General features: G+C 30.5%; 1 protein-coding gene across 1 annotated transcript in view; it reads right to left on the bottom strand.

Moving 5' to 3' along the window:
• The window catches only part of Ptx1 (pituitary homeobox homolog Ptx1), a 173815-nt gene that overhangs the window by 24230 nt on the left and 124026 nt on the right, over window positions 1-25559 (bottom strand). Inside the window, exon 3 of the mRNA XM_075359257.1 lies at window positions 24659-24906. Coding sequence (XP_075215372.1) covers window positions 24659-24906 — 248 coding nt within the window. The remainder of the gene's footprint in view (window positions 1-24658; window positions 24907-25559) is intronic.

Here is a 25559-nt window from a genome sequence, read left to right as displayed (position 1 = left end):
AAAACAATAATGTTTAACAAATTAAAACAATAACAATATTTTAGCTTTTTTTCCATTAGAATATTTTGATTATTAGCAGATTTTTTGGACCATGTCCTTTTACGTCTCCTCTATTCTCAGCTAAACTTTTAAGAATCTTTCTTTTTCTGCTTAGCTTCCGGAGCACCGAAAGGTATTACTTCAGAGGATGAATGAGGGTGATATGTATGAATCTAAATGAAGTGTAGTCTTGTACAGCTTCAGGTCGACCATTCCTGAGATGTGTGGTTAATTGAAACCCAACCACCAAAGAACACCGGTATCCACGATCTAGCATTCAAATCCGTATATAAGTATACCAGTTCATGTAGAGGATTACTTTTATGAGGATTACTTTATGAGGATTACTTTTAAGAACCTGATAGCACCCATTTCCTTTTAGATCGTCTATAATTTTTACTCGGTACTATTTAATCAATCCTTCTCTCAGAAAGGTTCCAGCCACTTAGGTTTTTCATTTCAAATTGTTTCGATTAATCGTCAATCGTGTTAACTCTTATTATTTCTTCATTTCTCATTTTGTCTATTTAATCTTCTCCGATCACTTCCATACTCATATTTTAAATTCTTCCAACCTCTTTTTCTCTTTATATCTTTAATCTAGATTGAAGTAAACCGTGTATTTATTTATTTTATTTTTAGGCATTTTATAGTTAAAAATAGGCTACATCAACTGCAGATAAGACTGATAAGTCTTATTACTCCTTAAATAGTACCAGTGTAATTGAATTTCTGCTACCAGGTGTACTTCCTTAACAACGGTGACTTTGTCCACTTTTTATCAGTAATTCACTATGTAATAAGGTATTTTATTCAAATTAATCAAAATATCCAATTATAATGAAGCCGAATAAAAGGGGTAATAGGAATATAAAATAGTAAAAAAAACTTCATATACGTTTCGAGTTATTCTTCGGTTAGTTATGGTGTTGAGTAATTATACGTCGTGAAATTTCCAGCAGAATTTATTAAAAAGTAACCACAAATTGTACATTCGTTTCGCTTTAGAACTTGGTACAGACCTTATCAGTAAAAAAAATTCCATTGTTAATATTGTGAATTGATCGCAATCTTTTTTAAGATTCAGTTGTGATTAGTAGCTGTTATAACGAAAATTCTTCTTATAAAAGTCACGAACAATTTTCATTAATTTTTAATTATAATTATAAAACTATGTACTGTCTTTACAGGATTTTCTGTGACAAAAAATTTCTACATTTTTTGAGAACCTTATTACAAATAAAAATAGAATGGCTTCCATATAAAACTGTCTTTGGAAATTAATAAAAAAAAAGCACTAAGTGACGAATAAAAATTTTACATACATTTTTAAATTAATTTTATGGTAATGTTTTATTGAAATTATCGGATGATAAGATTATACTTTTAGGAAAACAAACAAACAATGGAATGATGTTAATGGATAATTTTTCATATTCCTCCTATAAAATTTATTTTCATAATTGATATTCGTAATGATTGGCGGCAAAAAAAAATTAATACAGTATAAAAATCAATCGAGTTTCATGAGATAAAGGCAACCTTTTTCCTTCGTGACGAATATTAAAATATTCCTATTTTAGCATAGAATACTAAAACACTAATGTTTAGGCCTAATCCAGTTTTAAATTTGTTTTTTTGACATATATCAAGTAATCTTAATATTTTTGCACCCAAAGATTATATATCTGCTTGCCGCAAAGACCAAACTTCTTTGAGGTTAGGAAACAATATCCTATGTTTTATGATTTATAATAAAGACATTTTTGAAGAAGCACAAGTATTATTAATTTTATTAAACAGATCTATTTCAAAAATTCATTCATATTATTTACAAATGTTTATGATTACACTAAATAAATAATTATGTAAATAAATAAATTTTTATGTATCATGCTACCAAAATCATGTATTTGTACTTAGTTAAATATTGTATTTTTACTTAGTTCTTTTATTAATCATCCTATTAAAATGATATGAACTCGCGAGTAGCGCTCAAGGTTTCTTTTGCTATCTTTTCTTTTTTCTATTTAGTTTCCGGTATTTACCTTTCAGATAATACTTCAGAGGATGAATGAGGATGTTATGTATAAGTGTAAATGAAGTACAGTCAGTCTCAGTTCGACCATTCCTGAAATATATGGTTAATTGAAACCCAACCACCAAAGAATACCGCTATCCACGATTTAGTATTCAAATCCGTGTAAAAATAACTGAGTTTACTAGAACTTGAACACTGGAACTCTCGACTTCCAAATTATCTGATTTGGGAAGACGCGTTCACCACTAGACCAACCCGGTGGGTTTTCTTTTGCTATCTGCGTCAAGGATAAATATGTTGAATAAAATTTTATATGTAATTTTCAATTGACAATAAATAAATATTATTATTAATTATTGGGTTTACTTTAGCAATCGATTAATAATCATTGTAACTTTGGCACAATTTGCTTAACGTTTAAGTAATTTTTGTAAATTTAGAAGCTGTAAGATTTCTTTCTTTTTATATAATTTTTTTAAAGTTTGAGGTTAGTACTGTGTAATTAAATTAGTACAGGTTTTTATTTATTAATTTTTAACCAAAAATTGCAGATTTAGTAAAATGCGTCGCTAAAATGCGGATGATTCTTAAAAATTCTCTTAGTGCGGATAGAAAATTCTCGTTTGTGCGCGCTCGTATATACGTGTATAGATATACAAGCGCGCACACCTGTACATATATATATATTAATATAGAATTTGAATCCTTTAAACAAACGAGAAAGACATTTAAGAATTTATAGGACATGATTCTTTTGAGAATGAAATGAAGATAAATAGATTCATGACGTAATGGAGAATAACTGTGTATGTATAGTTTTAAACGTGAAACACGCGCGAACGAATAACTGTATAACGACATAAGAGTATGCACAAGCGTGTATGATATATACACGTTATTCGCTATACTACACATGAGATTGTGGGAACTATAGAAAGGATGGAATAACCAATATACGCAATTTGATAAAGAGAGGAAGAGTATGAAGACTGAGTATATGAGTGCGTGTGTTCGTGTGAGACAACAGTGTATGTGTATTTATATGTATGTGCCTGTATTTTTGTTTGTGTGTGTTTGATTTGGGGTGAACCTGGACTGTATGCAACGCAACAGATCAATAGCGGCACTGTACAGTCTCTCCACCGGATATCGAGTGCAACTGACGGTTTCCTGTCCAACACCTGATACTAAAATATTTCTTAAATCTTCCCTTTCTAAGAGTAATTCATTATAAAAAAAAATTCAATGAAATTGTAAACTGTACGGTAAAAGTCTCGCAGATATCATTTTTACCGCTCAAAAAACAAAAATTTCTGTAATATAAATAAAACTGTTTAAACGATACTGATATAAAAAAAAGTAAGACACTACATTTCTATTATCAAAATTTGTTATTAATTTAGAATTTTCTTAAAAAAATATATATATGTTAAATATATGTAATAGATAATAAACAATGTTTAAACATTCCATATAATAAGCAAAAAATAAATAAAAATTTGTTACAAAACTCTTACCGGCTCGATTTCATTTATTAAACAACGAATAATCGTAAGAATTTTATTATTATTTCTGTAAATGTGATAAGTATTACTTATAAATGAAATCGAGCCGGTAAGAGTTTTGTAACAAATTTTTCTTTTTTTACTTATATGGAACGTTTAAACTTGTTTATTATCTGTTATATATATTTAACAAATATTTATTTTTTAAAAAAATTCTAAATTAATAACAGATTTTGATAACAGAAATGTAGTGCCTTACTTTTTTTGATAACAGTATCGTTTTGTTAAAAAGTTTTATTTATATTACAGAAATTTTTGTTTTTTGAGCGGGATAAATGATATCTGCGAGACTCTTACCGTTCGGTTTCCAATTTCATTGTAATTTTCTTGGATATCACTGCGTTTTGTTAGATTATTTTTTTTATGAATTACTGATTGTTATCTTATGGTTTTTATTATTAAAATTCACTGCCATATTTTTCCTTTCATAATAAAACTAGTATTATGACCTTTACGAATCGAAAATCCACGATGTAATATTGCACTTGTTACTTTGTAAGTATAACCCTCGATTTTTATCGTTAAATTCGATTTTACCAATTGATGTTTTATTTATTCCTTTTTTAATAAAACTAGAATAATCTCTTGTAAACTAATACTTCCATTTGTTTTTAAAGAAGTGATGGAAATTAAAAAAATTGTTTCATCTTCAGTACTTTCATTTGCATAACAGCATTTACTACTAAAACAAACTGTAGTATATATATTTTTTTAATTTTATTATTTTTAGTACAAGTTTTCGACGTATTTTTTGAGAGTATTCTTTATTATAAATCCAACTGAACTGAAAAATAATGTTTTCACGCTTATGTTCTTTTAGATAATTTTTCAAGAGAGAAATAATTTTCACCTTTTAATCTAATATTTAACGGGAAGTAAATGACGTATTTCTTATGTAGCGAATTAAGAGGTGAAATTTATTAAATAATATTACATGTACATAATTTTTTAACAGAAATTATTAAAAGTAGACCATTGTTTCTGAATTATTTTTTAACAGCCATGAAAAAAGGAAGAAGTTTTCAGTTCAGCCCATACCACGTTTTTTTTTTTTTTTTTTTTTTTAATATATGTTCAAGCTTCCCTTTTACCAATAGAGTAATTTTGATTCAACTTTTATCTGTTGTTGTTTTTTTTTTAGAGGAATTTTAAGTGCTAATTTGTTGTAAGTTATTTGAAGTTAACTGAAAGTTTTACGAAACAAAAATTTAATTTCTTACATAGAAAAATAGAGAATATTTTTAATCCCTTGTCTTCATCATTGTTTACAATTATATTGGTTATATGGTTTGATGTCATTCCAATATCCAGAGTACTTTCATACGATAATTCGAAAAAAGCTTAAAACCTGATAAAAAAAAATAATACGTATTCCGCTGTTGCAAATAAACTGCAACAGGCATTTTTTTAACTTCGTTTTTTTTATAATTTACGTTTTATTGTTATTATTTCATTTTTCTGCATTTACTTTTTATTTTTAATTGGACTAAGATTTTCATGAATGGTGTTTCTTCAAGCGCATTTTTAAAGCACTACTAAATATTTAAAATAAAATTTTAAAAGCGTTGAAGTAGTATAAAAAAATAAATAAATAAAATTAACTTCAAGAAGTAAAAAATATTCAATTTTTTAAATTACGAGTTTTTTAAGGGTAGAAAAATAAGGGTTAGTTGGCTGTTGGTTTCTTTTAATATCAATTCAATTTTATAAAGTAAAAATTTAATAAAGAACAGGAAAGTATTTTTATTTTTCATGACCTTTATTGGTTTTCACTTTCTTGTACGAAGTAAAGGAAGTATTGAAATCGCGAAAAATGTTGGTTTTCAGATTTTAACGGAAATATCCATTTTGACTAGTTTCGGCGTGACGTCTCTTCGTACGTATGTACCTCATATAACTCAAAAACGATTAGCCGTAGAATGTTGAAACTTTGGATTTAGGACTGTTGTAACATCTAATTGTGCCCTCCCCTTTTGATTGCAATCCACTGGACCAAATATCCAAAAAAAACCAAAATCCAAATTTTTTGGATAATGGACATTTTCTTAACTGCGGTAATGAGCCCTCATTTAGAGCTTTTCGAGGATGTATCATAAGCGACACTTATTTTCATTGATTCCAGAGTTACAGCCAAATAAAATTTTTGTTTATGAAATATTTGGATCTTATAAAGGGAAGGCACATCGGTTTAAATCTGACGTCATCTCCTTTTTTTATTTAACATTTTTTTTTTAAATTTAAAATATTGATTTATTCATAATTATTAACCTCTAATTATAAAAATAAATTACCATAAATAATAATTCAATAATAACAATAAAAGAAACAAAATAAAAAATATCAGAAGTTCTTAAAGAAATAAAATTTTATGTACTTTTCATTAAAAAAAATAATAAACGTGTATATATTATTAATAGGCGTACAAAGAAGTCATGTAGTGTCCACTTCAGATTTTTTAAATTGCTTATTAAGTTACAGTTCAACTTACTCTTTCATATAATTTTTGTAGTATAATTATTAATTGTATAATTTAAAAAAATCTACTTTTATAATTACGTTTGTAAATATTCCGGTTAAGGTAATATATACATTATTCTTGACGAACTACTAAAAGGTTAATATCCTGATGCTATCCTTTATGCGAATCAGTATCTGTTACGTAATAGAATTTTAAATATTGGTTTAATAAAATTAGCAATTATTTTTCAGGATGATTTCTGTTATTTACTAATTGTTTTATAAAAATAAAAATTCTGTTAACGAAATGACTTTTTAATATTAATCTCTGCTTTTTATAGTTCGATTGAATACAGGCGTATTTTTAATATCGATATTTTTTGTATATTCTAAGAATTAAGCGGAATTAATTATTTTATCGATGTAATGTATATGTGTTTTTACTGGATATAAAGGATGATAAAGTAGCCGCGTAATATTATTAAAAGACCGAGCGGTAACGTTGTTTCTGTTCGGAACGGAAAGCAGGTATATGCTAATTAACTTGGATTTCTACGGGAATGGATATTCCAATTTCGAACTGCAATTGGCCGGCTTGATGAATAGCTGAAGCGATGAGCCCGTGTGCGTGCTATCAACTCTGGATTGCACAAAGGACGCTAATCTAGCCGGCGTCAAAACATTAATTCCCACAGTGACAATGAAAAAACTTGATTTAATGCTCTTGATTAAACGGCGACCTACGGACAAAGGGATTGAATTGTATCGGGATATTATACCGGGCTTAAGCTGTAATTAAACAAAACCGCAATATTGGAAATATCGGTAGCCCTCGAGGGTCCCGCTTTACAACGTGACAATTGCCAGTTTTTCATCCCGAATTTTCCATAATCGTTAGTTGTCATCGGTCTCTATTGTTTATTAACGCCAAGAGATTATCTGCTTTTATTATTTTGATTTGAGGTTTGAGTTTTTTTTATTTTTCTCCCACCTGTAATCCTTATTTAATCCCTATTCGTTTGTCATATTTTTTTTTTAAATCGAGTGATACATTTACTTTAGATTCGTTTCAAAATATTTTACATTTGAAAAAAGTTTCTCGTTGTTTCAACGAACTGTAATCCAAAATTATGAATTGAAAAAATTCACATATCAAGCAGTTTACAAAAGTTGATTTCATCAAAATATATATTACTCGTTATTTTGTTGATATGGATGTTGTTCGTTGTTTATTTTTATTTCATGTTCATTTCTTCTTATCAGAGCGACGAATCGTATAAATTTATTTTTAAACGTATAAATATTTTTTTTATGGTTACGTGGAAAACCTCGTTTAAATATTTAATACCTTTGTTTTTTCTCTTTGAAAAAAACGTAGTGAGAAATAACGTTTATTTTACGCATGTATTTTCTTTTTAAGACCGATTAAATAACAATAAATTCGTTTTTATTTTATTCTTGATTTACGTCAATATATATTTTAAAAACTACTTTTGACATAATTGATTTTTTATTTTGAAAATAATTTCTGATAATATTAATGTCCACCATAGATGTAAATACTTATGTTCATCTCTTTTATTTAAATATTAAAAATTTAGAACTTTTTCTCAAAATCTATTGCGGTTTATTTATTTAATTTACGAGGTAAGATTTTAAACAACTTCTTTTACAAAAGTTAATATTTCTCTAGTCGCCATGAAAAATATAGGTAAAATGTTTTAAATAATACTTTCCGCGTATATAATATATTAGACTTTAAATTTGTTTTTTATAAACAGTATTTTTTAAGGGTTCTAAAGAAAACAAAATAATATTAACAAAGTGAATTATCAGGGAAATATTTTATTTTTACTTCGTTGTACGAAGTAAAGGAAATATTGTGATCGCGAAAAATTTCGGTTTTCAGATTTCAACGGAATTATCCATTTTGTCCATCCCTGAATGTATTTTGACTAGTTTCAGTGTGACGTCTGTACTTAAGTATGTGCGTATGTATCTCGCGTAACTCAAAAACGATTAGACGTAGGATGTTGAAATTTTTGATATAGGTGTTGTAACATCTAGTTGTGCACCTCCCTGATTGCAATCGACTGAACCGAAAGTTTCCAAAAAAAGCCCAAAATCCAAAAAAATTTGGACATTTTCTTAACTGCAGTAATAAGCCCTAATCGTGAAATTTTCAATGACAAATCATAAGTGGTATTTATTTTCGTTGGTTCCAGAGTTATAACCAAATAAAATTTTAATTAATGAAATATTTGGATCTTACAAGGGGAAAACACATTGGTGTATGTACGTACCAAAGTGTATTAACATAGAAATATTTTGTTTTTTTAATCAAATATATCCAATCTCTTGCTCTTTATAAAAAATTCTTTCATTTTTTCCAAATGAAAAAAATGAAAAAATTTCAGCTTTACTTATTGTATAACAAAAATATGACACATTTGATGTGAAATTTTATAAAATAAATACTGATGATGATCGAAATTTATATAATTTTAAAACTAAATTTTAATTCAATTTAAAAAAAAATATTATTGTTTTATCAAAAAATTAGAAATTATTAATTTTCTATTAGTATTAAGTGTTTTAAGAGTCGTAAATAACAGGTAATCAGTTGTATAATTATCACAAAATTACATTAATTGGTATTGAAAAAAAATTTTTTTGCGTGGGTACCCACCACAAGCTGGATAGAAAAATTCAGGCGGCGTAGATGAGGTTTTTACCTAGTGTATTTGGTTGCAGACGGAAGGATAGGATCAGGAATGAAAATACGATGTGATATAAGGGGATACGAAGATAGCTTTCAATACAACATTTATACTACAAAATAAAACAAACTAGGCAAAAGTGGTGCAACCGTTTGAGGAGTATAATGCGAGAGAGAATACCAGCAGCTACCTTAGCTTATTAACCTGTGGAAAGAAGAGATGTTGGGAGACCGAAGAAACGATGGGTACCGAAACAGGTGTAGAAACCTAATCTCTGTAATGTAGCGGAAGAAGAAGGAGAAGAAGAAAAATATTGTTACCTTCTGAATAATAAATTTAAATTTCTATTATAGTCATTGTATCTTTTCCAACTAGTTTTTATTTGTTTATCTTTCTCATAAATACAGATTATTAAATATGTTTTGTCAAGAAAGTCAACAGTTTGTAACGATAGGGATTTCGATTTTTGTTGAACTACTCAATAAATAACTGTTTAATATCCTGCATATTCATGGTGTTATTTGACATTGAACTTATCATGAGATTGGATAAATTTGTTTTATATTTTACAAATCGCACAGTACACATATTATTTTCACCATTCGTCCTATCATAGCTTGTAATATATTCTCACAAATAATATGTAAGAATATGTGATGTTACATAACACAATTAATGAAGTTTTGTGGCATTATTCACTATTTAAGACTATATAGAATATTTATATAATAAAAGTTTTTATAAATTTAATGTACATACATTAATTATAATCTGAAGTAATATTTTACGAATTAAAACACGGGATAATATGTAGACGATCTACATATCTATCTTGGGGTAGACGATCTCATTTGCCCTTGACGAATAAATTGCTGTATAAGGTTTTCCTGAAACTAGTTTGTAGATACGGTATACAAGTATCGGAGATTACTTGTAATAGTTACGTTGAAAGCATCAAAAGGTTTCAAAACAAGGTACTCAGGATTGTATCAGGGGCTCCATGGTTCGCTGGAAACGATGAGTTGTACGGGTATCTTGGGTGCCACGTGTTCGTGAGGAGATATGGAGAACCAGTAGGGACTAAATATCAAAGTTGGACAAGCATGTGAATCATCAGGCGCTGAATTTACTTGACATTGTTGAGAAAGTAAGACGATTGAGTGGGCTAAATATACTACTGGACCTCGCTGATTTTTGAGGGCATGGATGGTCTCTGAAGTGCGTGACTCGTGATTATGCAGTGATTATCATGTTAAAGATAGTTTAAAATTTAAGTTTCTATACTAATTTTATCTGTCTTTATCTGATTTTAATATTTGTGACTTTACTTGGATGACTTTAATGTTTTGTGACTCTATTATTATCTTCTTTTATGTGCCTTTATTCTTTATTATCGTTTATCTTTGTTTTTGCTGACTAATTGCTTCGTTTGTGACATGAGAGAGATACATATTATAAATATTGTATTTGAGATGGGCTAGATTTCGATGGTCCCCTGACAGATTATTCTTATCCAAAAATTTTACTTAAGGTCGCAATCCTTTTGGCGACCGATTGTAAAAAAATAAATTGCTCAAAAAAAAAAATATATATTTAAAAAAATTTTTAATTTATATATATCGTTATATTTCTCTACATCTAAACATCTAATTATATTTCTCTAACTAAACCTACATCTTTCATATAACTTAACATTTATTGTATAACCGATTTAATCGTAATTTAACGTCTATCTTTTAATAGGTCACAAGTATAATAACGTAGAATTACGAGGAAAAGAGTTGTTTTAATATCTCTGTTTCATTCGTAGCTTGTAACGGTAGTTTTAAAAATAAAATTTTCAGATATTACAGTGTATAAAATTAAAATCTAGTTAACCCTCAGCTCAGTGTTTTAGTTCATAAAAAGTTATTTCGGATTAATATTGGAATATTCGAATAAAATTCATTAATAAAACAGTATAATAATATATTTAATGCTTCTGTTACTACTGGATAGTTAGATAATTTTAGTGCGAAATAGAAGCTTATTATATTTCATGATTTACTGGATAATCAGTTTAAAATAATAAACAAACTGTAGTACGCTATTTCTAATTTTGTTACTGAAGAAATTGGTATGTCATAATTTTGTTTAACGTAATTCCATATTATAGACTTTATAATTGCTAAATTATTTTTATTGTAATTATGATAAGTAAAGTGTTAAGAAAATAATTTAACACAACATAATTCAATAATGTAATTTAAGAAAATTAATATTTAGTGTTAATCGGTTTTTTATTAATCATTTAAATATTGATAATCTATTAATAGTTAAGACGACATAATAAGCGGTCAAGATTGTAAAATGTAATGATAAAAGAATAGTAGTAACAGTACGGATACGATGTAGATATTTCGCTCTTTTTCCGACCGAAGTGTCTTGGGCGGATTGCACTTGAAGTGAGTTATGATGAGTTTTTAGAAAGGAGGGAACGGTGTACTGAGGAGTGAGGTGTCTGCTATTTATTTCGGCACAGCTGCTCTTCCTAATCCACACCCGACACTGTAGATTTATGCAACAGCACGCTAGGCAGCAGCATCTCTCTCGTCTCTTCATCTTCTGTCTTTTAGTGTTTTCCTGCCTGCACATCTTCACACGATCCCTTCGTCTACGTCAACTTACTCCATATGAAATTTTAGTCTAAGAACAATGAATTCAGTTTTTTTTCTTTATTTTCAGTTAGTCTTACTTCAACAACAAAATCCAAGTTTTTTTTTTAATACAGTATGTAAATTTCATTACAAACAAATTACCGTATGTAATCGCACAACTTTATTCATAGCGTCTTTACCGTTCATAATTATAAACCTATAAGTGTAAATAAATACGCTGCATTATTGTTTAACAAATATAAAATTACATAGAATCGAAAGTTAAAATACAAAACATGTTTAAGAAAAAGGTGTAGTGAATAATTTTTATAATACTAAAAAATTGATGGCTAACAGAGAACGAATTAACTTACATTGAATCGATCCTCGCTATTTTAAAATATTCATGGTGAAATTGAAAAACATTCATTCATTTTTCACCACTAATCGCTTTTAAAAAAATACTGCGAAACGATTAATTTTTGAAATTTTTCGAAAAAATTATAGTTGCTCATAAGATCTTATTTTCTCATTTTTTCGCTTTTATTTACCTACATATTTAAAAAAAATCTACTTTACAGTATTCTCAGATAGAATTAATATTTCGTTTTATTCTACGTTTTTAAATTAACGTTAATACCGTTAAGTACTCAAAAGTAAGATTAAATCAGATTTTTTGTTTGCATGATTATTTATAAAAATGTATAATTCATACCTCTAAATGGTTTAAATATTTTTATGTATATCATTTAATGCATTTAAAAAAAAAAATTAAGTTCCTAATCTTTTATATTGTGTTAACGAATATATAATTTTTTTGACGATTACTTCACCACATAAGCTCGAAGCTTATTCGTGGTGATATGAAATCGAAATTTTATAGCGTATGAAAAATGCTATGTCTAATCGGAATTATAAACCAGAACCTTCTCAGTTGAAAAGTTGAGATGACATCACTCCGTCCTGAAGACCGACAATTTAAATTAATCTTCTTGTAATTGTTATTTATGTATATATATACTAGCAGACCCGGCAATGCTTCGCTATTGCTAGATTTGAGTATATATATATAGATTAAATGAACACAATTGAAAGGTAGATAAAACATTAACAAAATGAACATTACAGAACTTCAAATAATTAACGTTTCCCTTTTTCCCTTTTACCCTTTCTCCCTTTTTCCTATTTTCATTTTTATCATATTACCTTTCTCCCATTTTCCTCTCCCTTTTCCTTTCCTTTCCCCTTATTTTATTTTCCCCCTTCCTCTTTCCCCCATTTCCCCTTTGATTGTTTCTCTTTACCCTTTCAATTTCTTTTCCCGTTTTTCCTTTTTTCCCTTTTTCTTTTTTCCATTTTCCGCTTCTTCCCTTTTTCCCCGCGAGTAAATTGGTCCAGTAGTTTTTTAGCCTGTAAGGGACACACATACCGAAAATATTGAAATGGAATCGTAAAATATTTATATAGCGTGTGTTGCTTTTACGTTCAACAGATAGCGCTGTTTTTTTTTTAAAAAAAGCATGATTTACCTATCACAGATGGAACATTTACGTAGATTAATAGTAAGTATATAAATACACGCGCGTATTCGAATGCAATGTGTCAAAATTTCAAAGCAATCGGGGAAGAACTTTTGGAGGTTTAAAATTTTGAACAAACGAACATTTACATTTATATATGTAATATGCATGTTTTTATACATGTAATATAGATGTATTTACGGGTTTACAGCAGAGACACTACGTCTGAATTGTTTTAGAAAATGATTTAAAGTACATTTTAAATTAAAAACATCTTTCAATACAACCTTTCTGATTTTTTATTTTAGAGATATAATTTCGTTTTATTTTCTAACTTAGAATTCACAGTTAACTTTAACTAGACTAACTCGCTATAAAATATAACATTTTAAACACAAAATTTTAATTAAAAAATATGATAATAAAAAATATTCTTCAATCGTAATTTTTATAAAATTTATGCTTGAAATTAGTATTACTCTTTTAGTTATTTAGCTTTTAAGTCAAATTTTACACAGTTACTTTTGCTTATTTTCAGTTTAATTTATTAAATAAAAGATATATATATATATATATATATATATATATATATATATGAAATTAAAAATACAACAAATTAAAAATATATAAATATATTATTAGGAATTTTATTTGTTAACAAATTAAAATATTTATATGTTATATGAAGTGATTTAACACATGCGATAACAGATGTTTAGCTCTTGATGGGTACGGTCGGGTTTTTCTTGCCCCGTGTATTTGCTGTTGTTTTGCGTTTCTTCTTTACAATTTTGTAGTCTTTTCGTTTTGTTGTGTTCTTTTTAATTGTTTTATTCCGTTTTACTGAGTTTTTTGTTTTGTTACAGTTTGTTTTGTTTACGTTAACCTATATTTGGTTACGCGTAATTTACTCGTTTTTCGTATTTTTTAGTTACGTCTAGTTTTGTTATATTACATTAATTAACGTTTACGCTGTAAACTTTCTGTTTTGTCGTTTGTTTTAAATTAAATAACGTGTTTTAAATTTTTCTTTTGTGTTTGGCCGACGGTTGCCAAGGTCTGTTTCGTTACCATAGCCACCGTCGGATCTTTTTGTTTGTATCGACTTAGGAATTTTTTTGGTGTTTGGAATAAAGAAATTTTTTTTGAATTTTTTCTCGTCATATTTCGCATACTGGGGGGAGGGGTCAAAGGATTCGGATACGTCTCCCAGTGATGATGGGCGTCCCTCCCGTGATGGTTTTCCATCCGGAGTTCGTTCGTCCTTGGGGACGAGGGGCCGTCATAAGACGGAAACTGTGATAGTGCAGGAGGCTCCCCCTGGTAGCAGCGGGACTGAAGAATATCAGCGTATGGAGGCGTCCCGTTTGGAGTCTAGTCGTAGGGAGAGGAAGATAAGATTAGATGATGAAATGGGAGGTGAACCATCGGAGAAGCGGAGGCTGCGGCTTTCCCCATTTGTGCTGAAGAGAAGAAAAAGCCGAAGGCTAGTTGTAGGAGCTTCTTGTCCTACGGGGAAGAAGTTTCTGATCAAAAGAGACGCGGTTTGTCAGAGGTAGCGTCCAAAATGGAAGAAGGAGAGGCAGAGAAATTGAGGGAAACTGATAACGAAGAAAGAAGCTTTCAACGACGAGCGAGATGAATAGCTTTAATACAAAAGTTCTACTTAAATACGTGAGGGAGATGAGTACGCTTATCAGACAGAATGAGAACATAAACACGGAGATCAAAGAGTGTTCCCTGTGAATAAACGGGCTCGCTCGAATGGTTGAAATGTTTAAGGACGTTTGAGATGAGATTGGTACAGAGCCTCAGGCGAAGCAGCCCAATCGGCCAGAAATGATGTAGGAAGCTGCACAGTCGCGAGTGAGATCTGAGCGGGCTATGCTGCGTCTATAGGTGGCCACTCAGATTCCGGGTGGGAGTCTGACTCAGATGCCTAATGGAGAACGTGATCAGAGCGACTTACTTTAGGCCATTGGGGAAGGGGTCTCTAATGAGACTTTTTTGACTAGTTTAACGGAATTGGCCGAAAAAGGAATTTTTTACCTCTACTCTGGTGACAGATCCTGGGGAAATTGGTGAGGCCTGTCAGGCGTGGCTACTGGACTTAGTGGTGGGTGTTAGCTACTCTCAACATTCTCCAACCGTTCTTCGGGCACCTTGGGATGGGAAAATGGTTGGTGAAGGTGGTCTACAGGAACAAGTGCTTGTCGATAAGTGAAGCACTACTGTTTTATGAAATGATGCGGTTGAAGTTGGGCGGACTACTTACGTTATTGTCGTTGACTCTGCCAAGAGGGAAGACAGGATAGTTCACTGCCTTATGAAAGCCATTCCTGATGTGGTGATGATGAGGTGAGTTTTTGCGGACCTGCTGTACGGGTCGACAGCTACTTCTGCCGGTTGGTGCAATATTTTGGCAGAAGGAGTGGCTGTAAATTCCAGGTGTTCCTTGACGACAGGGCATCGGGTGAGCAGCTACTTAAGAGTACGAAGCTGGTGTAGCCGAATGGTGTAAGGCGACAGTGGGCCACGTGGAGGTGCTTAAGGGTCGTCTTCCACCGAAGATGCCGGTGAGGCCGCCTACAGTGACCGTTGTCGTGAAAGCAGGAGGTCCGCATAGGACCTCCTGCAAACAGTGAAGGACAACGTATCGCCGGGTAAGTTTGGTATCCTCGGTCCGTCAGGGTTAGGAGGAAGACCTCTCCTTCGAGTTCGGGCCGAGGGGGACGATGCTGAGCAGCTCTGAAGGGAGATTGCGGAGAAAGTAGATGTTACAACGGTTTCGGGAAGTAGACGGATCCATGTACTTCTTAAGGATGTGGATGCCTTAACTACAGAAGAAGAATTCATGAGAGAGCTTCGTAGTGTTGCCAGTGACTCCGTTACAGATTGATGTGCTTTCGATGAGACTTTCCTTCGGGGCCATTCAGGTGGTGACGCTAGCTTTGCCACCCATCCTGGCGGATAGATTGCTACACGACGGCCGGGTGCGAGTTGGGTGGGCTACAGAGTAATGCGCCGGTCACTGGAAGAACGGTGCTTCTGTTTTTGGGATACGGGGCACCGGGCGAAGTAGTGTGGTGGCCCTGACAGGACTGACCAATGTTTAAACTGCGGGGAGGTTGGCCATGTCAAGATGAGTATCACGAAGGAAACCCGCTGCACTTGCTGCAAAACCTCTGGCCATGCTTTGGGGGGGCCGAGTTTGCAGAGATGTACACTGGAAGTAAAGTGTTCTGGCCGTGGAGCATAGAATTTTAGTGGCTCCGGCGCGGGATAACTTCATCCAGGAGGGGTGGGATGCTCCGGCGTCTCTTCACCAATGAGTGGACGGGGAATCCTGGCGGAGCCGTGGGGAGTAATAAGACCGCAGTCCCGGTAAGGGATCCCTCTGGGGGTTCCTCACTAGAAGTCCCGTCGGGATTCCCAGATTTGAGGCTTGGTGATTAATCGAAAGACTAGGTACCGGCTACCTGGGTGGGACCTTGAGTTCTGCCAACGTAGTTTGAGGCGATGGCACCCCTGGAGCTGTATTTATGCTTAATTGCAGGTTCAGCTCTGGGGAGTGGGGTAAAAAGAAAAAAAATCTCTGCAATATTCTAAACTGTTATTTATTTTTCAAAAACAATAATAATTATATCTTATATACAAAGCCGAAAGTCAGTCTGACTGTCTGTCTGTCTGTTTCTATGTTCTCGCATCACACGAGAATCAACTTAACGATGCTTTAAAATTTACAGGATACGTTCGTGTTATGCCAGCATAGCTTTCAAGCCACAGATTGAGGTCCTAGCCCTTTTGGGGTTGAGGTTTTCAATTAAAGATATTCATTAAAAAAAAGAAGTTATCTTTTTACTTCACTGTTATATTTATGTCTCTACGGCAACATAAATGTTGTGAAGTTTTCCTTGTCAAAGATGTGTACTTTAGTTACCATAGTTATTACTATTCTGTCTTTGGTAATTTAGTTTCTTTTTCAGGTTTATATAAAACCTGAACCTATAACCTAATTGTATTTTAGAGCCTGAATAATTTAATTGTTATTTAATATTTTAATTGTATTTATTTGTGTGCGTATGCGTGTGTTTCACGCACGCGTTTGCACGCGCGCACATAATCTAAAATATACCGGTGTGAAACTTAAAAAGAAATAATAAAATTAATATGAATTAAAGTTAAGAAAACAAAGAAGGTTGTACCATGTTTTTTTTGTATTTTTCTGTTTAGCCTCCGGAACACCATCAGGTATTGCTTCAGAGAATGAATGAGAATGATATGTACGAGTGTAGTCTTGTACAGTCTCAGGTCGACCTTCTACGAGGTGTGTGGTTAATTGGAACCCGACCACCAAAGACCACTGGTATCCACCATCTAGTATTCAAATCCGTAGAAAAGCCTTTACTAGGATTTGAACCTTAGAACCTCGACTTCGAAATCAGTGATTTGCAAAGACCCGTTCACCACTAGACCAACCAGGTAAGTTAGGGATATACCTTGGATAGATAAAAATAAGCATACTAAGGTGAAGTAATAATGATTTCAAATATTTTTTCTTGGAAAAATTCGTTGTTACTGGTGTCGAATTTCAAACTAAAAACTGTAAGGTATGTGCATCTTTTAGCCCCGTGATATATTTAATATACTAATTTATCAATCGTATTAATCTGTTATTAATAAGACCCACGGCTTTCCTGACGTTAAGCAGGCTATAAACAATTTTTTAATTTCTAAAATTTTAAATGGAAATATTGATATGTATTAAGTAAAAATAATTAATACCTTACACAGTATGTCTTTATGAAGATATTTTATTATTATTCTTACGCATTATAGAAGTACTAAGAAAAATTTGGAAACAATTCATCAAATCTAATAACCTTTTAAGAAACCGTTATAATTTTTAATGATTATAAATTTCTTCAAGCCTTCTAAACAAAATTTCTTTTAGTTAAATTTATTGAATTATTACAGAGTAAAGAGTTGTTTATTTTCACATTAATAATTGTCAAAAGAACTTACATGTTATTTGAAATAACTTGACTTAATACATTATGCAATTATCAACTCATTTGTGATGTATTTCTGTTTGACCAATTATTAATGAGTTTTTGTGACGGATAAAAAAAGCATAAATTCACAGGATAAGTTTATACACACTAGTAGATTATTACTGGTGATTTGTGATTGACAGATTATCCCCAAGAAGAACGTGGAGATCAGTCAATGAAAGTTTAAATTTATTAATGGTCAGATCGGTAACGACCTCTTTTTATGTAATAGATAACTAAGAAAGTAGTTTAGACGTTCATTCCTCGGGGTATTTGTGTTTGTGAAGACATTTTATTATTATTGTTACGCAGGTAAAAAAAATTTGGAAACAATTCGTCAAATGTTATAAAGCTTAATCTCATAATGCTTGTATGAGATAAGATTTTTTTATGGTTTTTACTTCCTTGTACGAAGTAAAGGAAGTATTGTGATCGCGAAAAATTTCATTTTCCAGATTTCAACGGAAATATCCATTTTTATCATCCCTGAATCCATTTTGACCAGTTTTGGCGTGACGTCTGTACATACGTATGTATGTAGGTACATACATTTTTCGGTTTTGATTTATGTGAGATACGTAGTGATGTATCTCACATAAATCAAAAACGATTAGCTGTAGGATGTTGAGATTTTGGATTTAGGACTGTCGTAACATCCAGTTGTGCACCTCCCCTTTTGATTACAATTGACTGAACCAAAAGACTCCAAAAACGTCCAAAATTAAAAAAAAAAATGGAGTTTGGACATTTTCTTAACTGCAGTTTTATAAGCTCTCATTTTCAACGATATATCATAAGTAGTACTTATTTTTATTAGTTGTAGAGTAATAGATAAATAAAATTTTAATTAATGAAATATTTGGTCTTACAATGGGAAGGCATATTGGTTCGAATCGGTCTTCATCTCCTTTTTTATTTTTTAACTTTTTTTTTAATTTAAATATATTGCTTTATTAATAATTATTGACCTCTCATTGTAAAAAATTTACGATAAATAATAATTCAATTAAAAAAAAAATAGAAAAAATATCAGAAGTTTTTAATGAAATAAAATATTATGTACTTTTAATTTTTAAAATATGTGTAAATGTAATTTAATAGGCGTACAAGGAAGTTATGTTATCCACAACAGATTTTTTTGAAATTATTTATACTCCAAACGGTTAAAAACATGCGAATTTCATGCTTCATTATTTCAATAAAATTTTTCCCCTAAACAAATGGAATTTAGTTACGTCATAACATAAAATTTATCATCTTCCTCGTCAAATTTCAGATTATTTTTTATTATACATTTAATAATTCTTATAAATTTAATGTTTCATAATATCGTTATACTGTAACAGGGTAACGTTTAAAAGCATCGTATTACGCAAGTATCACATCGAACGTTTTATTACAATTTTATAACAGAAATGAAATGAAAAATATTACTATCTATTAATTTGCGCTTGATTGAAAATTAAAGTGTCCGTAACCAAACTATTAAATTTATTAATGAAAATTTCTGAAAAAGAAATTTATTTAAAATATTCGTTTTAATGGCTGTCAGTAACACAAAATTAGTGTACTCAAGTAAAGTCATTGTTTAATGAAAAAAATATTAGATTTTGTTTTTAAAGTTTACTTTTTGAAAGGATTTTTATCATTATTTGTGTGTTGTTCGGTGTGTACTTCCTTCTTCCTTCCACATAAACAAACTTCAAAATTTGGACAATATTTTTAAATTTTCTCTATTTCTTCAAAAATTGATTTTAATTTTAAGGATGTTTTACCTTAGAATTTTTTTATTGCAAATATTTAAAAAAAAAACTGTTTCGCCATATTTGGGACTTGAAATCAAATTTTATATAAATGTCTACCATTGTTGAAATCAGGAATGAAATGATTTGAAATTTGATGAAGCTAAGATTTTATAACTTATTGTACGTGGGCTATATATTTTTTGGTAATGTATTATCGAATTTTGTTACACTTTAAAAGATTCATATACAAAAAAAATTAGCGTAAAAATGTTTTGTGCGTTTTGTACCTTGCTCCCGAAAGCGGACAAGAGAAGAGAGAGGGTATATTTTCATAAGAATCTTATTAAATTTGTGAATCAATTTCTTGATTTTTAATTAAATCAAGAGGATTTTGGGTAAATTGAATTGTACGACAAAATTTTCGTTTTAGCAATCAACATTTTTTTTTTGTTGGTATGAGGTTTGGTGTTTAAAGATTCGATAAAATAATGATCTGAGTGCATAGTCCAATTGAAGTTAGATACAGGAAGAGTTTTTGTGTGAGAGGAAGGCACAGAAATCGCGATTCCGCAAATCGGTTAATTTGGTAGTTGAGAGTTGTAAATTAAGATAGGTGGTAGTGGTTGGAAGAGGCCAAACGAAGGCGATTGTGTAAATACACTGATGGAAATATCTGCCGAGGCATTTGCATCGGTGGTATCCTCACAGAGGTCAAACTGATGACTGTATTGTGTTATCAAATTTAGAGGGTCACAAGACGACCTCCGGTAAAGCCTATCAGGGTTAGGAATGCAAAGTTGACGGGAGTTTATTTCTCCCTACTTATCGCAGAACCTGGACAGAGTCCCTTGCTGCTGGATCATTCTAATCGGGCTTGAGTTAGGAATGGAGGAGGTGAAGTGGCAACTGGGAACGTCACAAGGCGGGTGTTTTGCCCTACGGGGATCAGGATGCGTTTAATTAAAAATGTAGAAAAAACGTTTCATGTCTTTTTCTTCTATGTGCTCTTAATAAAATAACTTACAAAAAACCGGATTTTAATTTATTCCTAAGTATATAGTTTAAATTGTATAAAAAGTTGTTTTTTTTTTCTTTTCTTTTAATTATAGTTTCTAAAATCAAATGTTTTCTTTAGCTGAAATTTAATTGATGCCTTTACCTCCTGTAATTTATTCAATTAAAAACCGAAGTAACACGGAATAGTTATTGATGTCAAGAGCTATTTTAAAAACACAAAAACAAAAAAAAATTAAGGAATTTGTTTATTTTTTATTATATAATTTAGCGTAATATGAATAATACTTTATTGGTTTAAATATTACATTAAATTTGTTTCGATGAATAGTTTTATCGTAATGTTTTAGTTTGCTAAAATTTGTATAACACTTTTACTCAAATTTTTAGTTTTATTTTAAATCATCTTCATCGATGTAGTCAACGTAACATACTCAAAAAAAAAAAAACAAGGAGGTAATGATACACTACTTACAAAAAAATCTGTAAAATAAGATCACACTGCTTGGCATTATAAAAATAATACGAGTTTTGAATTAGGTAGTCTATCCTTTTAGTGCTAGAAATATGTTTTAATTATCGTACATAAAATAAAAATGTAGATTCCATTTCATTGTTACCTAGATATGAATACATTTTTATGAATTGTTTTTACCGGTAAACAATATAACTACTTATCGTATTTTTCCTGTTTATTTTCTCTTTCGGTTTGAAGTGTTGTTTCTATCTCGGTTTTTTCTGACATATTTATTTTGTATAGTTGAACAAGGAACAAGAAGTCTTGTACATTTTTACAATTCAAGAGGTACAAGTGTATACATATATATTTAGTAGTTTACAAGCAAACGTCCGTTATCGCAGTGTCAACGAGCTGTTTGAGTCAATAAGGGCCGCTATCAGCTCAGTCACAAAACATGATAACACAACATAGGTGTGACAATCATTTTGTTAGTTGACTGACTGAGAACTGTACACTTTATATATAGGCCCTGTTAAAATAACGTTTCAAAAATAATGCGTTAAAACTCTTTCAGAACTTTAGAAAATACAGTACTATTTAATTAATTAATTTATTTTTTTTTTTAGAGGTAAGGGAATATTTAACTTTATAGTTAATTTTATTATATCCCTCTTCTCGTGCGCATTGTTATCGGACATTGCAAATATTTTGTACATTTTAATTTAGTGGCTCAAACGCGAAATAATCGTTTGGCTAAATAATTCATTTTATATATGCATATATCAAATTTCGAAGTTCACATATCACATTAGGATAATCTTATCCTAATTTTTGTATTACGCACCTGACTATAGTAAAGATAGATCATTCTACTAATTTTTTTTTTTAAGGTATATAGCAACTTTTTTCAGTAACCAAAAATCACAAAAGTTAATTTTTAAAAATATTAAATCTTGTAATGAGAACAAATCTCTACTTGACATATTCAAATCAGAAACTATGAAAAGATAAAATAAATTTAACATGATCCGGTTGTCCGAATTCAATATCTTATAAAATTTAGTTTATAACTGTTCAAAAAAAAAACTCAAAATTGTTGTCCTTTTATTTTTTACATTGGAATACGGTATTATCATTATTATCTGGTGTTCTGCCTGGCGGCAGGTCTCTTACACCATCGCTTTCTGCATCTATTTCTGTTCCAACGGTTCTTCCTCGATCTCTCATAGTTTCCAATATTCACTTCATCTATTAACATCCTTTTTTCTCGTTTCCCTTCTACTTCTTCTGACCCTTCCAATATAGTTGTGAAGATTTCACTTCTCGTAACCACATGTCCTAACCAGGTTCCTATTCTTGTTTAAACTTCCCGCATAATTGCTCTTTTCTTCTTTAATTCTGTTACTTTCTCATTCTTCACTTTATCCGTCCATTTTATTTTCTCCATCCTTTTTCATATTCACCTCTCAAAAGTTTCAATCCAGTTCCATACTTTTTCCTTTCGTCCGTGCTTCACTTTCATACAATAGGATACTTCATACATATCATTTGGCTAACCTCTTCCTTAACTCTAACTCAATACAGACTTTTACTACGTAGTAATTTCTTCTTATTATTAAAGAAGGCTTCCTTTAACATCGCTATTCTTCCTTTTATTTCCATTGCGTTTTTTCAGTCCTCTGCTATCATAGTCCCATAATTATGCTATTTTTTTATTTTTTTTGTATTCCTCCTTCACTTGTCCTTACCATTAAATTCTTTTCTTTTTTTTTCCATTACTTTTTTCTGTTTTTCCTGTATTTATTTTCATTCCAGACTCTTTCGTTCCTAAATGAAATGTTGTTAACAACCTCTGAAGTGTGTGTGTGTGTGTACTATCAGCTAGACTTAACATATCATCAGCAAACCATATGGGTCTTATTTTTCATCCTCTTACATTTACTTCTTCTTCTCTTTCTTATAATTTATTCCTTATCATATCTTCAATGTAAATGTTGAACAATGTTAGTGAGAGGCATAATCTTCGTCGAATACATCGACCATGATCCACCCAGATGGAATTATATTTGGTAAACATTAGAACCGATCAGAAAGCTTAAGCGTTTTTTAATTATTCCAAAATATTTCCATGTAATAGTATTTTTATTCTAATAAAGAACCTTAACTGAAAATGTTGTGATTCTTCGGAAAATGGAAAGTTAATATTTTAATAACAATGAAAATTATTTTTCAACAACTTCAAGGTAATCATATCACAAACGTCTCCGATTCACATAAAAGATTGTATTATTACTCTTGCATAATTATATCTTTTATTTTACTCAAAGGAATTTTCTACCACACCTTGAATAGAATACCCAAACTATATAAATTTTTAATGTAAAGATGTCGTCCAAATTAACATACCAACATTAAAATAACTATAAATTCTAAACTGTTCCTTATTCGGCAATGAAATCCCAGAATAATTTTGTAAAGTATAATCTACGTACCTAAATATGTGATGTAAAAAGTTCAATGATGATGTACGGTTCAATCAATTGAACCGTACTTATCATACTAAACGTTATTTACATTTATAAAATCTATTCAAGTAAAAATCTATGGTTTTTTGTCTACATATATCAACTATTCGTACTTTGGTAACACAGCACGCAGGTTATACCTTCTAAAATGTGGTCTCCAGGATGACACGTAAAAAATGAAAACCGCTATTACGGTTAGATGATTTAAGTAAACAACATTTTCCAGATACTTGTTCCAAAAAGTACGAAATTGTGGTATGTTATATTATTTCTGTAGTGTATAAATTAGACGAAATTTTAAGAATTCCATCGCAGGAAGAAGACCGTCGTCTAGATCCGTGCAACTTTTTCTAAATCAACTTTCCATATGGTTGTTCAATTTCTTCATTTATAGTAATAGTACTAATAATGCATATTTAACTTTGTCTAATTATAGGTTATTTGAATACATTATGATTCATACCGGTTAAAATAATAAATCGATGAAAATTATTATTGATTAATAAATACTTTCTTATATTATAATTTTAAGGTGTTATTTAATTTTATAACTTATACATTTATTGCATTCTTTTGTAAAGGGTTCCTCGTTTAGCCTATACTCTAAATTGCTTAAAAAAAGGTTTAATTATTAACCCTGATGTTATATTAATTTATTATAAAAATCACATGAACTATTCAAATTCATATTTTTTTTCTTTTGTTTAGTATATATATTTTTTTTTGATAAGTAACGAATACATAAAAAAATGTTTGAAATATTTTTACGAGTATTATTTGTAACTTACCTTACTAAAAAATACTGAATTAAACTTTATATAAATAAATAAAATAAAATTTTAATTTTGTTAAGTTATAAAGGGAAACTTATACTATGCTTACCCTAACTCTTGCTTCCGTGAGATTGGTCCACATCGCTATCTCTTCTCGAGTACTCATATCAGGATATCTATTCCTCGCAAACGTTGCTTCTAATTCTTGCAGCTGCTGCGACGTAAAATGCGTCCTTTGACGTCTTTGTCTCTTATTATTTTTATTATTTTTTTCTTTATTTATCCCTGTACCGTTATCTTCACCTTCTACTCCTTCGCTTTTTATTCCTCCGATCGGTTCCACTGCCAGAACTCTTCCTGAAACATAATGTTTGTTTTACAGGTAATTGTATCGTTTAGTAAAAAAAAATGTAAGCGGATCTCAGCGCTAACATTAAAAATTAAAACAATTTTTTTTATTAATTATATATTCTTGTACATCAGGTCATATAAATATAAATGATAAGTTACTTTAAAAGTAACACGTTTATTTTTTTACGATAAGGATCGGTTATATGTCGAATAAATACATACATTACTTTAAGAGGAAAGTTAATTGCGATTGATACCTAAGGTTTTATATACGAGTCATAAATTACAAGTAAGACTGATAGTTAATGGAAAGCGACAAATTAATGTGAAATAATGTATTATTACCTATTTATTAGGGGACGGGAAGAGAACTATTAGCAACATGTTTTTTTGAAGAAAGTTATTTCTAAACATTCATGTTCTTGGTATGTTTTTATAAACATAGAAAATAATGGATAATTTACCTATAGATATATGTATGCTGCTATAAAGGTTTTTTCTGCTTTCTTCGGAGTTCGGAGAGCAGTTCACTCCGATTGGCGGCTTAATTTCAGAACCATGCATATTCTGCGTAACGGTGTATGCGAAGCTATAATGCTGTATGCTGCTTCTGTCTGGGCTCATCGAATGAGATACAAATGTTATAAGAATACTTTGTT

The sequence above is a fragment of the Lycorma delicatula genome, chromosome 3 (genome assembly GCF_047948215.1).
Source record: "Lycorma delicatula isolate Av1 chromosome 3, ASM4794821v1, whole genome shotgun sequence".
NCBI lineage: Eukaryota > Metazoa > Arthropoda > Insecta > Hemiptera > Fulgoridae > Lycorma > Lycorma delicatula.
Note: the sequence above shows the minus strand (reverse complement) of the source record. Positions and strands in the feature narration are given on the sequence as shown.